The 16067-nt window shown below is 32.4% G+C and overlaps 2 protein-coding genes across 6 annotated transcripts; one reads left to right on the top strand and one right to left on the bottom strand.

The window, feature by feature from the left end:
* Positions 1-930: 930 nt before the first annotated feature.
* Positions 931-9612, top strand: LOC136997497 (uncharacterized). 4 transcript variants are annotated; one of them, XM_067348401.1, is made up of 6 exons: positions 931-1224; positions 6415-6638; positions 6904-7149; positions 7408-7530; positions 7622-8419; positions 8709-9612. In XM_067348401.1, the coding sequence occupies exons 2-6, from the start codon at positions 6428-6430 to the stop codon at positions 8828-8830; spliced, it is 1500 nt and encodes a 499-aa protein (XP_067204502.1). In that variant the 5' UTR covers positions 931-1224; positions 6415-6427; the 3' UTR covers positions 8831-9612. The 4 variants fall into 4 exon arrangements, 3 of the variants coding, with proteins under 3 accessions (XP_067204502.1, XP_067204503.1, XP_067204501.1); XM_067348402.1 differs by lacking the exon at positions 931-1224 and having other exon boundaries at positions 3210-6638; positions 7622-7927; positions 8012-8419; XM_067348400.1 differs by lacking the exon at positions 931-1224 and having other exon boundaries at positions 3210-6638.
* A 230-nt stretch (positions 9613-9842) lies between these two features.
* On the bottom strand, positions 9843-14539 carry LOC136997499 (cytochrome P450 6k1-like). Of its 2 annotated transcripts, XM_067348406.1 has the most exons (6): positions 14419-14539; positions 12887-13458; positions 12548-12772; positions 12034-12308; positions 11485-11665; positions 9843-10204 (listed from the first exon to the last, which is right to left on the bottom strand). In XM_067348406.1, the coding sequence occupies exons 1-6, from the start codon at positions 14490-14492 to the stop codon at positions 10041-10043; spliced, it is 1491 nt and encodes a 496-aa protein (XP_067204507.1). In that variant the 5' UTR covers positions 14493-14539; the 3' UTR covers positions 9843-10040. The 2 variants fall into 2 exon arrangements, with proteins under 2 accessions (XP_067204507.1, XP_067204504.1); XM_067348403.1 differs by lacking the exons at positions 9843-10204; positions 11485-11665; positions 14419-14539 and adding an exon at positions 14200-14394 and having other exon boundaries at positions 11944-12308.
* Positions 14540-16067: the final 1528 nt, after the last annotated feature.

The following is a 16067-nucleotide window of genomic DNA, read 5'->3' as shown; positions in this document are numbered from 1 at the left end:
TTTTACTTTTTTTTATATGTATAAATGGATATATATGGCGCTAAATGTATTAATTATTGCTCTGGAGTTCACTGGATATATTTATTAATTTCTTTATTTATTAATTTTTAAATAATGTAATTAAGTACTTGAAATTTTAAAGCAATTGCAAATATCTCTCAAAGTCGATCTTTCAAATAATACATTGATGATTTAACTTCATACAAACAATAATCTCCATTTGAAAGATCGACTTTGAGAGATATTTGCAATTGCTAGATGATATTTGTTAAAATTCATTTTTTTTTAATTTTTAAATGATGTAAAAAAGTATTCATAAAAGTACTCATAAAAAAACACTCGGATTAATAAGAAGCATAAAGAACAGCGTGCGCGGAGAGGAAAGCATGTACTGGAAGTGGTGCGCGCTATAAGTATGAGAATTTTTAAAATTATTACTTATCTTTTTTTTTACTTTTCTCTTTTACCCTTTCCTTCTCCTTTTTTCACTTTTTCACTCTTTTTTCACTCTTTTTAAAAAAATGCGTTTTTTGAACAGGGAATACGTCTGTACAATTTGACAGCTTGAAAAAATGTAAACAAGAGTGGATATGCGAAGATATGTTTGATAGATTGAGAGTGAAGGTTATTTTGACGGTTTTTTAAAATAAAAAAAATTTATTAAAATATTTATATTTTTTAATTATTAAATTACTATAATAAGTGCGCGCGCGCAGCGCGCGCCTGTATTGTTCTAGTATTCTAAATTTCCTATGGACATGTATATATACATATATATATATTTTTTTTCATTAGTCATTTTTTCATTGGTCATTAATTAATGTTGTCACGTTCTATTGAATCTAATGGCGTTTTTCATTAGGACTGCACTCGTGCAGTGTTTCCATGAGAGCAATGTTAAAATATACACTGTCTTTGTGCAAATTTTAACATTGCTGTTATGGAAACACTGCACGAGTGCAGTTTCAATGAAAAACGCTATAATAATCAGTCCGCGTTTTTATGGCAAAAACTGCATGCCAGTGCTGCACGTCGCGCCGCCCACCGGCGCGTGGCGCGCGCCACCATTCACATTAGCCATTGTTCATTAATCGCTGTCATCTCGTGCTCGTCGTGAATGGTTTGCTTGTTACTTTTGGGCCTTTGGTTTTCGTCTATCGTGCCTATTTTCTGAAGTCAATCCACCTAGATTACGTGTCGAGCGAGGAATCCTAGCGAAAAGAGGTATTTTTATTTTACCCATATATATATATTTTTTTTGCACTTTTAGCCGGTGCAAAAGATTTATTGTTGAATTTCAATATATCTATGGGCTTGGTCGTTTTAGCTGCACTGGGGCAGCTCTGGGTCTACTCTAAACAAGATAATACAGGACAAACTATTTATCTGTCCTGTATTGTCCTGTGTAGAGCAGACCCAGAGCAGCCCCAGTGTAGCTAAAACGAACAAGCCCTATTTCACATCCCGACAAGTCTCAAGTAAGACGCGACTTGAGAGCACAACTTTTCGTGTTTTTCATGCACCGAATTGCGAAATAACCTCAGTCTAATATCAAAGATTTCCCAGTGTTAAATCTCTGAAAATTTTTGATACTTATAATTAAGGTTATATTTTATAGAACATTCTATGCGCGCGGTCACAAATAAAATTTGCTTTGATATTAAAAAACATTTTTTAGATTAATGAGATGAAGCACGAAAAAGCTTAATGTTCTTATAAGAAATAACATGACTATGAAATATACAAGTATTAAGATCCGTTTTTAAGAAGTGACTATTAAATACTACTACTATAAAAACTATTTCGTAAAGTATTGTTTTCATGTCTGCAGAATTACTTATTTTATATTATCAATGAAATGATGTCTTAGGAACTCATTTAAGTAGTACTTAACATAAATAATTTTAAAGAAACGACTATATATTCGTTCGACTTTATATGTTTCGTAGTTCTTTTTGTGTTTATTGAATCCTCTCTCCCATACTTGCACTTCATATTTTTCGCTACATATCATGCTTTCTCACTATTGCAAATATGCAGTCTTGTTATGTACACTTTTTAATTCCGTTGTTTATATTTTAGTAAGTATTTAAAATTATTTAAAATATTTCAAAGAAATCAGACCTTTTTCATAAACATTTCCAAATATAAACAGATTCTAAATGTACATAAAATAAATCTAGCGCTATTTAACACTCTCTAGAATCTCTTGTGTGATTATTAAAAATATATAAAAATTAATAACAATTAAAGTTTAGTGTTTTTTACCACCGGTCTTTTTTAATAATTTATATTTTGTATTTTGTCATTACTGGCAATTATATATTTTTTGCGTGGCAGTTTATATCGATAAATTCGCACAAGGCTATTATAATGAAGAGTAATACAAATTAGTAAATGCGCAGGTGACAATGAATCGAAAAAGCTTATTGAAAAATATAAGCTCCTATTCTAATCGACATCGTCGCAGACTTCGGCAAGAAGAGATACAACTGTTATCGAAGGCATTATTGGATGACACTGATTCTTCCCCACAGACCAGTTCAAATGTAGAAGACGAGTTATTGCAAACCAACAAAAGCAGATATGATGAGATAAATCTTCAAGATAATCATTATGATAATAATGATAGTGATAATAATAATGAGGAACAGGTACAAAAGGATTGCGAAACAGAAGTGTTATGGAACGAATATGAATATGAATATCTTCACGTTCGCAAATTCAGCGATTCTGAATCTTCAGAACAAGAAGACGACATCAATGATGAAGTAGCTAATTTGCCACAATTTCAAGAGTACGAAGAACAAGAGGGTAATGAGCCGATAAAAAAATTCCTTATTGATTGGGCAATTAGATATCATATCAAGCATGATGCGTTATCACAATTATTAAGACGGTTACGACAGCATGAATGTACTGAATTTTCCTGTTTACCTGTAGATTCATTTAGTATTTTATTACTTCCAATTTTCTGATTTGTATTTTTTTATTTTTGTTACACATCAAAAATATAATTTTTATGTTCTGAAAGATAAACTACAAATTAACATTTATAAATGTTATTAATGTGTTTCATATATGTATATGCAATATATATATATATATATATATATATATATATATATATATAATTTAATATGTCATAAATCTCATCTTGTTTAAAAACTTTATAATTATAAATATATATTTTTTGGTTTATGCAATAATTCGTCTTACAATGTTGTACAATACCTAATCTCTATTTATTCCAATTGTCCCTTCCTTTTACTTATTAATTTTTTTTATTTTCTCCATCTGTTTACTTAGGTTTTTTTCTCTTTTCTTATCCTATTGGTCCACTCCATTACTTGCTTAAGTAGTTTATCATTCTCTATTCTCCATATCAGGCCATATTAGTTGTTCTTGCTTTATATCGTGTATTATTGTGCCTTCTATATATAGATAGTCTCTAGATATAGACCGTTCTTATTTGATGACTATCTTATCGTCTTTAGATGCTAATTCGACTTTATAATTGGTTTATATATTAAGACAGTTTTAAATATGTATATATATATATATATAAAGTAATATAGAATCACATACATATACGTATATAAAGTAATATAAAATTACATATACATGTATATAAAGTAACATAGAGTTACATACACAGGTATGTAAAGTAACATATCACATACACACATATATAAAGTAATATAGAATTACATATACACGTATATAAAATAACATAGAATCACATACAAACACGTATATAAAGTAATATAGAATCACATATACACACTTATATAAAGTAATATAGAATTACATATACACGTATATAAAGTAACATAATATTACATACATACATATATAAAACAACATAGAGTCACATACTACACGTATAAAAATGTTTTACATTATTTGTATATATTATTGTATAACATATTAATTATCATAAGGATAAATTATAGGGACAGTTAGAGTTGAATTAAAGCCACCTATGTAAAAATTCGTAAGTGCGTTACGAAATAAGGGATTCAAAATCACCATTGGAAAGGAAAGCCAGAATTTTCTATCATTTCCTATCTATCATTTTAAGCAGGGCCGGCTCACGTCTCGCCGCACCGCGCCAAGCCAGGCTAGACCTCGAGCGGCTGGAGCGTTTCTCTCGACGTGCTCTCATTAGTCTCGATCATCGCCGTCGTCCTTCCATGTTTTACGTCTTCTTTTGCTTGCCCGGCTTTCCTTGTAACAGCCAAGGACACCTAAAAGCGAAGAATAAAAATAACGGATTATTTGCGAACAGTTCCGCGTCATTAATTATCAAAAAAAGTTGTCTGTCGTACATATTAAACCTTATTAAAAAAGCTATTGTATACAGGGTGTCCGGTAATTGCTGAATCACCTCTCGGGTGTAGGTAGAGCGGGTTAAACCGAATAGAAAAGTCCTCTACTGTTTTGCGATTTTCGCAATAATTAATGAGAAATTAATTAAAGAAGATCGGCCAATTTCCGCGTAAAAATATTATTCGTAAGTTTCTATGATACATTACAAATTCAGCGATTCTGAATCTTCAGAACAAGAAGACGACATCAATGATGAAGTAGCTAATTTGCCACAATTTCAAGAGTACGAAGAACAAGAGGGTAATGAGCCGATGAAAAAATTCCTTATTGATTGAGCAATTAGATATCATATCAAGCATGATGCGTTATCACAATTATTAAGACGGTTACGACAGCATGAATGTACTGAATTTTCCTGTTTACCTGTAGAGTCACGCGGACACTTCTGCAAACACCTAAAAAAACTACATTACGAGATGTTCCATCAGGAATATATTTCCATCTTGGTTTAACAAGTGGCATATTAAAAATACTATCCCGGGTAACCGGGGACCTTACAGATTGCATTAATTTGCAACTTAGTGTTGATGGACTACCACTTTGGAAATCAATGCCGGATCAGCTGTGGCCAATTTTAGCATCTGTAATACCGTACAGAAATGTTTTCACTGTTGGAATTTATTGTGGAAAAGAAAAACCTGCCTCGGCAAATAATTTTTTTGAAGATTTAGTAGAAGAAGCTAAAATATTATGTTCAGACGGAATTATATTCACAATGGTCGACATTTCCCTTGCTATATATTTCAACTGATATGTGATACACCAGCAAAGTCCTTTGCATTAAGCGTAATATCACATACGGGCTACAGAAGTTGCACAAAATGCACAGTTGAAGGAGATTACATTAAAAACCGAATTTGTTTTCCACGCTTTGGCGCACCGCAAAGAACAGATAAAGATTTTAAAAATAAAACTGATGAATCATATCATAAAGACGGCATTACATGCAATCTATTGGAAATACCAAATTTTGGCCCCGTTACGAATGTACCCGAAGATTACATGCATCTAGTTTGTTTGGGAGTTACTCGTAAATCGTTAAACTTATGGTTATATGGTGACTTAAAATATCGTCTTCGACTTCTTATACAGCAGCAAATATCAGCACGCTTAGAAAACGAGTTGTTACCATGCCTTCCAATTGAATTTGGACGAAAACCAAAGTCGCTAAGATATGCTAGAATGTGGAAAGCTACGGAATATCGCCAATTCTTGTTGTACACGGGCCCTATAGCTTTAAAATCAAAGTTGCGATCTGATCTGTATAATCATTTTGTATCTTTGCACGTGGCTGTAAGAATAATGTGCTGTGAAAAATTACACTCTCTTTTACCATATACACAACAGCTGCTAGAACATTATGTTTCTTCTTTCGCAAAATTGTATGGAAATCACAATGTCTCGCACAATGTCCACGGGCTCGTACACCTTGTCGAGGATGTCGAAAAGTTTGGTCCTTTAGATGGTTTTAGCGCATATAAATTTGAAAATTATATGCAGACATTGAAAAGATTTGTAAGAAAACCCAATCAGCCCTTACAGCAAATTGTACGACGAATAGCTGAAATGGAAAACAACACAGTTATCATTAAGGCTTCGGTGGAAACTGAATTCAAAGTTGATCTCAAATCAAAGCATAACACTGGACCTCTTATTGCACATTGTAGTGACCCCCAATACAAATGTATAAGACGTGGAAATGTGACGCTAAAGGCAGGCAACAATGCAAATTGCTGCTGTGGTTTAAGTTGTGGGAAAATTGTTCTTATAGAAAACATAGCATATTGTTTGCAACTAAAGAGTTTCGTAATTATAGGACGAGAATTTCTTCATCGAGATGACGTTTATAAACAACCTTGCAACTCTTCATTAATTGGAATATATGCAGTACATACTCTATCAGAATTACAAATATGGTCTTTACAAAAAGTTGTCATGAAATATGTCAAAATTACACTTGCAAAAAACAATTTTGCTGTATTTCCTTTATTGCATACTGATATAAATGCCATTTGAATGTAGATCTCCAAAAATAATGTCACCGTCGGAACATGATTATTATGCCGTCATCGAGTTTTCCGATGGATTGCAACTAATACCAAGCAATTGGTTAAATGAGGACATGTCAATGGCTCGATGGCCCACTTTGACAAATGTACAGCGCTACGAAAAGGCTATTCGGAACATGGAACCACCTAAGGAATTATGGACGAACATTCCAGTTATAAAAATAATAGCCAAGGATTGTAAGTATAAATTCTTAATAATTTATGCAATATATTGCACATTCTTCTTCTTTGACGCAGATTTTTTATTGCTAAAATAATATTCACATATTTTCTATGGCATTGGTTTCCGAGTGATAAGTGCGTATTTCTGCAATAGAATAACGTTTCGCAAACTACAATATAAAGTGCCAATTCCTTTAAACAACGGAAGCCTTTAATATTTAATATGCATTTATATTTTTTATATATATAAAATATTTATATAATTAATTCTTATTTATAGCATCGTATGAGAAAGCTAAGGCCAAGCTGAAAGATGCAGAATTATTAACGGATTTTGATAACGATTCAGACGCAAGAGCGGACAAGTCAAAGCGATCTAGAAAAAAGAGAGCACGAATGAGCAATAGCAGCAGCGACGAGGAAGAATTCAATGGAACAGAAGTTCAATTAGACCCTTTTCCCCATCCTCCTCAAACCATCAATTCAAAGACTCCTATTAACATTTACAAGGCAAAGAAAGAGAAAGGTAAAATAAAATAATTTGGAGTAAAAAATATAAATTCGTCAGATTTATGCAGAAATTTTATAAATACTAATCGCGCGCAGGTTAATTATTAATTTTATTTGAAATTATTAAGTTGCGTGACAAGATTCCTCAATCATAAGTTATACTATACAATTTTGTAGTATTATAAAAACATAAAATATAGATGTCTTTTATTTATTACTTGTTAAGATTCCCATTATTCCTAAAATAATGAATATATTTCCTTTTAATTTCCAGCTGTTTTGATAAAAAATGGTAATCAACGCTTGGCCATAAATGATACAACGCCGCAGATAACAAATGATATACCAGTCTTCAATAAATCTCCTTGTACTTCACAAAGCATACCAGCGAAAAAAAGTACAGAGAATTATTTATATTCTTAAAACAAACTTTTCTTTCTGGTTTTTTATGTTGAAATAAGTTTTTTTCTGTTTTTGCTTCCTTACAGAATTGCCAAATGAACCGAGTTATGCATCCAATAACGGAAGTATCAATTCGCAGGATACATTATCGAATAAATATGCAAGAAAAAATACGGAATTTGCAAGAAATCAAAATAGTCCTGGTACCGTTGTACGTCACATTCATTCTCATGCAGCTGAAAATCAAGCTACGAATGTAATAACGTCAGAACCAACTTTGAATATTGATGACAATATTATTTTTGATTTTCCCGAATTCGAACAACAAAAAGAAAATGCATCTCCTTTGATAGACTATTCGCCAATAAGTCATATATTTAATAATAATCAAAGTAAGCAAACTTATATTTTATTAGAATGTATCTTTTTTTTATTAAAGAAACAATTTTTAAAGTATTTCTTTTTAATTATTATAGGTGTGAACGTGTTTCAACGCTTTGTCGTGAGATCATTAACTAACATAAAGTTTGATATACAGAATTTGCAAAGGGAAATAAAAACAATTAGGAAGGAATCATTTGCAACATTGAATCGAAAATTTGAAGATGATCTATTAGAGGAGGAGAAAGAGAATGTACTAATAAATCTCCCTCTCAAAACTATTGATGGCGATTTACGGGAATTGGAGGAGAACTTGACAAACAAGGAATTCAGAAGTCAAGTTATAAAAGAGCTTCTGCAAACCGGTGGAAAGACATTAAAACATATGTCCCTACAGTTAATGCGTAAATTGTTTTCCGACGACTTGGCAGAACAATTTAGTTGGGTTGGTGGCAAAAAGAAAGAAGTTTTCTCAGACTTGCGTATTTGTAAAGCAATTTTGTGTGAGTTTTCTACTTTTCATTGTACTACTCGACAAAAAAATTCTGCATAATTATACAAATATGCATCAATTTTGGCCCAGAATAATAATGCATAAATGTGCAATCTAAATAAAAATAGTATTTAGTATTTGTATAATTATGCATAATTTCATATAATTATGTATAATTATTCTCGGCTAAAACCGCATACATATTTTTAGCATATAATTGTGCATAATGTTGTATAGCTTTTCCCAAATACCATTTTTTTTTATTAATACATCTTATTTAAATAATATATAATTTCCAGATGTGGTCGGCAAACGATTTACAGGTGCAACCGAGAATGATATTGCTGCACCAATAAAAACTTGGCTAGCACACGCCAAAGAACGCGCTAATAGCGCAAAAAATAAAAAAAAAGTAAATTAAAAAACTTAGTTGTTAAGATCATACAAGTATACCGTAATTTTTTTTTTGAACGACATTTAATTTACTAACATTTTTTTTGCATTTTCTCGAAAAGTTTAGTTGCGGCATTAATTTTGCTCATTGTGATAATAATTTATTTTAATCGTTTTATAATGACAACGTTAATAGAAAAACTATACTATGTTATTTTATGATGGTCGATATATATAAAGTGTATAACGATTGTTAAATTTTAAATGTTTACATTATATAAATAAATAGAAAAATATACTGTAATTAATTTTTATTATTAGATATGCATCGGCATATCTACATTGCATGGGTTGAATGTCTTTTACAGAATGTGAACATGTTATACGCGTTAAGGATGTTATAATAATATTAAGAAATTCTTTCAATATATCTCAGAGTATCTTCATATTATTAGAACATTACTTTTAATATATATATATATATATTAAAAAAAATATATATATAATGTGCACATTCTATATAAAGACATTCAATCCATACATTGTGACCTTACCCATATGCTTAGAATATTCTCCGCATATACTAAGCATATTGTCCATATATATCCAGAATATTCCTTGAATATGGCCAGGATTTTTTTCGAATATCGCCAGTATATACTCAGGATTAGAAAATAGCGGACATTTGGTCATTCCCAGATTATACTGTGTGAGAATATCCCAGGATATGTTTTGAATATTCTAAGAATATCATTAATTTCCCGGTCAAATATCCTACGAACATTGTCAGAATATCCAAATGCTATCTGGGTGATGTGCGGATAAAGGTTATCAGAAACTGTCTGAGTATGATACAACAGATATGATATAACAAATTCTTTTTTAGCCACTTCAGTATCTAATCTATGTATCTTTTGCTCTTCATCGATTCTTTTTCATTTATTTTTAGTTAACATATCATTTATTCTTTGTATATCATAGAAATAAAAATATAAGAGTAATGTCATATTGAGAGAGAACTAAAATTGGAAGATGCGTGGTTTTCCGTTTATATTTTTTACGCTTATTTATTATGGTTTTTATAGTACATTGTAACACATGTAATTGCGTTATTGTGTATGTACCTTGTATATTTATTTGGCTTAATGTGCCGATGACAGGAAGTGTTAAATAAATAATCATAGCTTGAATACTTCTCTCGAAGTAAAAAATTTTACTCGACAGACTTGATAGACGCGTTATTGGACAATCTTCTTGAAGTATAAGTTTATCCCGTTGCCCGCTGCCGTCAAGGTCGATCGCGGATCTAGAACGCTCTTGTGCTCCTGGGTTTGCCAGATTTCGTAAGTGTGTAGAAGCAACGCTAAGACAACTTTAGCGTGTAGCTGACCCACCTTCATTCCTGCGAATTAATAGAGATCAAGTTAAAACATCCACTGATTTGATTGATTGATAATAACTGAAGTATTAAGTAACGATTATCAAATTTTTGTAGAATCGTGATAGCGTCTTATCAGTAAGCAGCAAACAAGTGAAATTCTTGAGTTGTGCAATAAGTAATTTCGGGGTTTTTCCAATAAATCTGTCTATTTTTTTTGCCAGGCAAAGTGAAGTTTGATTAACATGTAAATGAGATGTTCGTTTGCCGAAGTTGTGTAATTAAGATTTGTCTGCATCGATTTTCTCAGTGTAAAAAAATGATATCATCTATTACAAATTCGAAATTACTTATAAAACTCAAGAATTAAAGCTCAAGTATATTTAACTCTATTCAACTGCCTTCCAAAAAATTTCAAATAAAAAAAGAAAAACCTTTGAGAGAAGCGCTATTCAATTGAAAAATTGAAGTAAAAACAGTAGAAATAATTATAACTAATTAATGGAAGTTAAAATGTATGAACTTATTTTTTTCGAAAAAATATTTGTATAATTAAACGAAAATGTAGGTATAATCTTTCCTTTTTACCATAAATATAAGGTAAAAAGTGTACAAGGTGGTTCGCCAAGAACTTTAGAGAAGTTTTATAAAAGATTTTAATTTTTGCCTGCACCATTTTTTTTCTATCTTTAACAGAACAAGTGCTAGAACCCGACCGGGTTTCATGGACCACCCTGTATATTACGTTTCACCGATTATATCATCCGATTTATCGATTAGCTTGCAATATAAATCTATCTGCTTTTACCATATATGCCCCAGCAAACACCAAGTTACAGTTATATAATTGTTAGTTGTAATTTCCCACTCAACAATATAACTGTTATATAATACACGTGTTATATAACAATTATATTATTGAGTGGGAAATTACAACTAACAATTATATAACTGTAACTTGGTGTTTGCTGGGGCAGATAATAATAAATTCTATCACGTTTTATCGATAATAATCAATTTTACAATGCTTTATTGATAATTAATTTTATCGCGCTTTATCAACTTCAATGGCGATACGATCTCTAAAGAATAAAATTCTGAATTTCTGTTCTAAATAAATTCGATATCAATTTCAATAAAGTCACGATAATTCGTCACGGTCTTTATCTTTCCTTACATTTTTTCTTTTTTATATGCTATTACTTTTTTGTTATAATATAATAATAAAAAAAATTTTTTGTGTACTTCTTACAAGAATTGTAGAACAGAATAAATTACTATTATAATACAAATATACTACTTACCTACGCACATCCTGGGACCTAATCCGAACGGTAGGTAAACGCTCATGTCGCGGTTATTCTCAGCGAATCTGTTAGGGTTGAATACTTCCGGCGCATGCCAAAACTTCGGATCTTCACCGAGTCCGTACAGAGAAATAAATACCGGTGTTCCTTTCTCGATAATGATATCGGTGCCAGAAATCTGAAACACATACACATTTACGCCTTTTCGATATTCTAATAAATTATTAGAATGAACAAAAAAATTTATTTCTAAGAGAGTAAACTTTATGAACAAGATTATTTTGTAATAAATAATCCCTCTGTTAAGTTTTTCACAGTATTCAACTTCTAAACGTATAAGTTTTAAAAAATTATACTTCTCTACTATCTTAAATAATTTTATATCAAAGTTTGCAATGATTTAGAGTTTTGAAGAAGGACATTTCGAGAAAAGTTTTTTGTTTGACATTTGCGCGAGTCAACAGCATTAATTCAAAAGGACTTTGAATCTCGACTTAAATATTTCAGAAGAGAAAGATGTCTAAAGGTATGACATTTCGGACTTACTCTGTAATCTTGACGAGTGTATCTGTCGATGGTGGACACTGGTGGATGCAACCTGAGAGCTTCGGCTATTACTTGATCAAGATACTTCATATCGTTGAACGCTTCGTACGACCAGCCGTGCTTGGCGATTGCTTGATTAATGTCCTGCCTGGCTAAGTCTTGACACTCTGGATAATTCGCTAGTTCCATCAGGGTGAAGGACATGCAGGTACTGCTCGATTCGAAGCCGGAAAATAAAGTGCCGGACTGATGCAGCAGATTTTCACCCTCAAATTCTGCAATAAACATCAGCCGATTGTAATGTATTTTTATATTATCTCTTGATTTATTTAACTGCAGTAAAATACACGGTAAAAAAAAAATCATAAAAATTATCAGAGGAAGGTCGTACAAAAAATAGAAAACGGAAAACGTAAAAGATTATACTAAAAACGTATAATAATAATATTCCGCTAACTATTGCCGAGATACAAAGAAATGAATAATAAAAAATTGAAAGCACAAATTTACTCACTGTAAACAGGATTTTGTTCGCCGTACTTGAGTTGGAGCAACGAGTCGATGAAGTCGCCTCGTTTCTCGCCGGTTTTTTCGCGATTCTCCATCGCGCTCCAGAAAACCTTACGCGCGAAGGAGAAGTCGAAAAGTATCTTCGTCCCGATCAGCTCCACCAGCTCGGGCATGAAGAACACCGTCACCAGAGCGACCATCCTCTTGAACGAGTGAAAGTATTTGTAAACTGCAAAATTATTGCGCATGTAGCATTAAAGTTGCATCGCAATTAATGACACGACAGCCGTCTCTATCGATTGCTCTGTCGCGCATTCAGCCGTTTAATTCACAAAACTAATACCTCCGGACGAGAACTCCGTGTTCGGATGGTGAAAGGTGTCCATTTTCGTGCCGAAGGCGACGGACGCGATCAAATCGGTCGTGTATTTGTAACTAAGCTCCTGTACGTCCACGAGCTTCGCATTGCCGCGGACCGCTGGCTGCTTCTCCAGATACTCCATCATCGGCGTGCCGATCTCCATCATCAGCGGGAACATCTGCCTCAGCTTGTTCCTCGTCAGCGTGGGCGCGATCTTGGTGCGCAGGTACTTCCAGACCGGGTTCTTCACGCCGAACAGATTTCTCATACCGATGCTGTCCTTCTGACTGGGGCCAGCGAAGTGGCGATCGGAGAAGTTCTTGAAGTCGCGGATCATGAACTGCCTAATGACGTTCGGGTCGCGCAACAGCAGACACGGCTTGTGGAAGATGTAAAAGCCGACGTAAGCCGCGTCCGCCCGAGCAGCTTTGTACAGCTGACCGATATGCCATCCCGGCGCAGAGCGGAAGAGTATGGCGTCCTTGAAGTTGCCGAAGATCAGATCGCTCTCGAGGGACTCGACGCCGCGTTTCTTCCAGTAATTGAGCTTGCCTCTGCATGAGTATAAAGTGAAGCGTATATTTGAAACACCGAACACAGGTGTGTTTAGTTGCATTACGACTACTTTTCCTTGTTCTGTTCCTTTGACCCAAATTTTACAGTTGAAATGCAGATAATAATTTATTTTATCATGTTTATCGACAATAATCAATTCTGCAACGCTTTGTCGATAATTAATAATCGATTTCAATGGCGAGATACGATCTCTACCCTGATGGAAATATTTTGCTGAAAGTACTATGAAATCAATGAAAAGTAAAATAAAAGTTTTTGAAAAATTACTGAATATATTTCAAAATAAATCATAATTTTTCGTATAAAAGTTTAATGTAATACTATGAAATATAAGGAAAGTTAAAATATACTGCTGAAAAGTAATAAAAGAGTTTTGGAATATTAGACATGAAATTTACTGAATTAAACTGAAAACTGTTACTTTTTAATGAAAAATTGCTAAAATATTTATAAAATTAATTAATGGGGTCAATTGAGAGAAATTTCCAAATACATTTCAGCAAAATTTCGTTATATTTTCAGAAAAATATTTCCATCAGGGTAGAGAGTAAAAATGTTCTGAATTTGATGTAAAATATGCACTTAGAAATGCAATTTGAATCTAGCAAACTTCTATAACTTATTGTATTATAATATCATAAATTATAGGTATTTTATATGTTATATTATATATAAATAACTTTAATTATTATTGAATATTATTTCTCTACTTTACTAACCTGGCATATATTAAGAAAAGTATTACTGCCGTAACAATCAATACAAGACTAACGAGTATCATCATTTCGCACAGTAATCGACAACGTAGATGGGCAAATAGGTGGACACTGAATTCAGTGCAACACTCGATGGACTATTTATACGTAGTTGATGACTGATGGTAAGCTTATTACGTCGATCTTGCAACTGGTTCGTAAGAAATATATGTAAGTACTTACCCGGTAAAAAATTTCTCATATATAATCATGTAGCATTTAATAGTCATACAATATTCCCAGTAAGCAAGAAACATTAAATCAACGTTTTAAAACAGTGCTCGGAATTAGTCTGAACATTTCAGCCGATTTCCGTGGTATACGCCTCCTCTCCTCTCCTTACCGCGCGCACCGCAGCCGCTAGGGCCAGCGCCGCCGAGCGTTAGGAGCGGCACTATCCGATTATGAGTGGGTTCTTCTCCCTATTTATTAAAATTTAAAAAAATTTATTAAAATTTATTTATTAAAAATAAATTTAAAAATAAAAAATTTATTTTTAATAAATTTCAATAAATTTTTTTAAATTTTAATAAATAGGGAGAAGAACCCACTTATAATCGGATAGTGCCGCTCCTAACGCTCGGCGGCGCTGGCCCTAGCGGCTGCGGCGCGCGCGGTAAGGAGAGGAAAGGAGGCGTATATCACGGAAATCGACTGAAATGTTTAGACTAATTCCGAGCACTGTTTTAAAATATTAATTTATGTAAATTTTTATAATATTTAGATATAATGTTGTATAAATATTTTAAATATATTATTTTATAATATAGTTTTCTTATATAAATATCAGAGAAATATTTTTAAAACATTATTTAAAACTTTGTTTTCAATGTTATTTTAACACTTCTATTTGCTGCAAGTTCAACATAGTTACAATAGTTTTAATTTGACGAAATCTTATGTTTAAAATGTAGGGCGTCTTTTACGAATATTCAACTCGCGAGTCAATTCCGATTCACGATCTGTCAGGTTGCCTATTTACGCGATGAGGCTTCTCCGATTTATCAATTCTCTTTTAACTTTAACAGACAGGCGTCAAGAAACTATACCGTGCTTCGATCAATTCTTTATTTTAGCTTCTTATTTGTACAATGTCTCGATTTCGACTGCTCGGAATCGTCGTCCGAATTCTCGGTATCGCCGGTCTCTCACGGTGAGACAAGGAGTAGGGAGTAAGATTTTTCGGTAGCTCTGAATTCCTTGTGTTAGGATCGTATCAGAAAAATTTAACTGATAAAAATAGTTACTAAGGTCTTTGATTTTACTAACCACTCTTTGGAAGTTTTATATCATCATGATTAAAACTTAAATACGAGATAGATTTTGCAACGCGCGTCGCATAGCGATAAACGAACGAACTACCCAGAGAGAAATACAGGTCGAAGAAACGTCTAAGAGACATCGTCTATAGACATCTATTAGATGTCTATTAGACGTTTCTTCGACCTGTATTTCTCCCTGAGTAGCGATTACCGAATATTGCTCTTGTAATGTTTTTGCAATGTTGCTGTCACATTCTCATGAAATATTACAATTCAATGTAATATTCCAATAATCTCTCAACAATATTACATTGCAACTTGCAAGATTGTAACATTGCTGCAATGTAAATGCAATGTTTTGTGCTGTATGGGCTTCTTTTTGTTATCACCAGAAAGAAGAATTTACTTATTTATTATTTTACATATCTATTATATATATATATATATATATATATATATATATATATATATATACGATTTTTTTAAATACAAACTATATTATACTATATATTATATGTTAACAACATTGTGCTGTATATAATATGTAACAAAATGAAGTAAAGCAAATAC

This window comes from Linepithema humile, chromosome 1 (genome assembly GCF_040581485.1).
Source record: "Linepithema humile isolate Giens D197 chromosome 1, Lhum_UNIL_v1.0, whole genome shotgun sequence".
Classification (NCBI taxonomy): domain Eukaryota; kingdom Metazoa; phylum Arthropoda; class Insecta; order Hymenoptera; family Formicidae; genus Linepithema; species Linepithema humile.
Note: the sequence above shows the minus strand (reverse complement) of the source record. Positions and strands in the feature narration are given on the sequence as shown.

Bases quoted from the DNA above. Each gene is read 5' to 3' on its own strand.
- LOC136997499 (XM_067348406.1), bottom strand. From the start codon at position 14,492: ATGTTTCTTGCTTACTGGGAATATTGTATGACTATTAAATGCTACATG. The intron at 12,773-12,886 runs GTATTAGTTTTG...ATAATTTTGCAG, and splicing joins CACGGAGTTCTCGTCCGGAG to TTTACAAATACTTTCACTCG. The intron at 10,205-11,484 runs GTAAGTAGTATA...ATTAATTCGCAG, and splicing joins AGGTCCCAGGATGTGCGTAG to GAATGAAGGTGGGTCAGCTA.
- LOC136997497 (XM_067348400.1), top strand. From the start codon at position 6,398: ATGCCATTTGAATGTAGATCTCCAAAAATAATGTCACCGTCGGAACAT. The intron at 6,639-6,903 runs GTAAGTATAAAT...TCTTATTTATAG, and splicing joins AAAAATAATAGCCAAGGATT to CATCGTATGAGAAAGCTAAG. The intron at 7,150-7,407 runs GTAAAATAAAAT...TTTAATTTCCAG, and splicing joins CAAGGCAAAGAAAGAGAAAG to CTGTTTTGATAAAAAATGGT.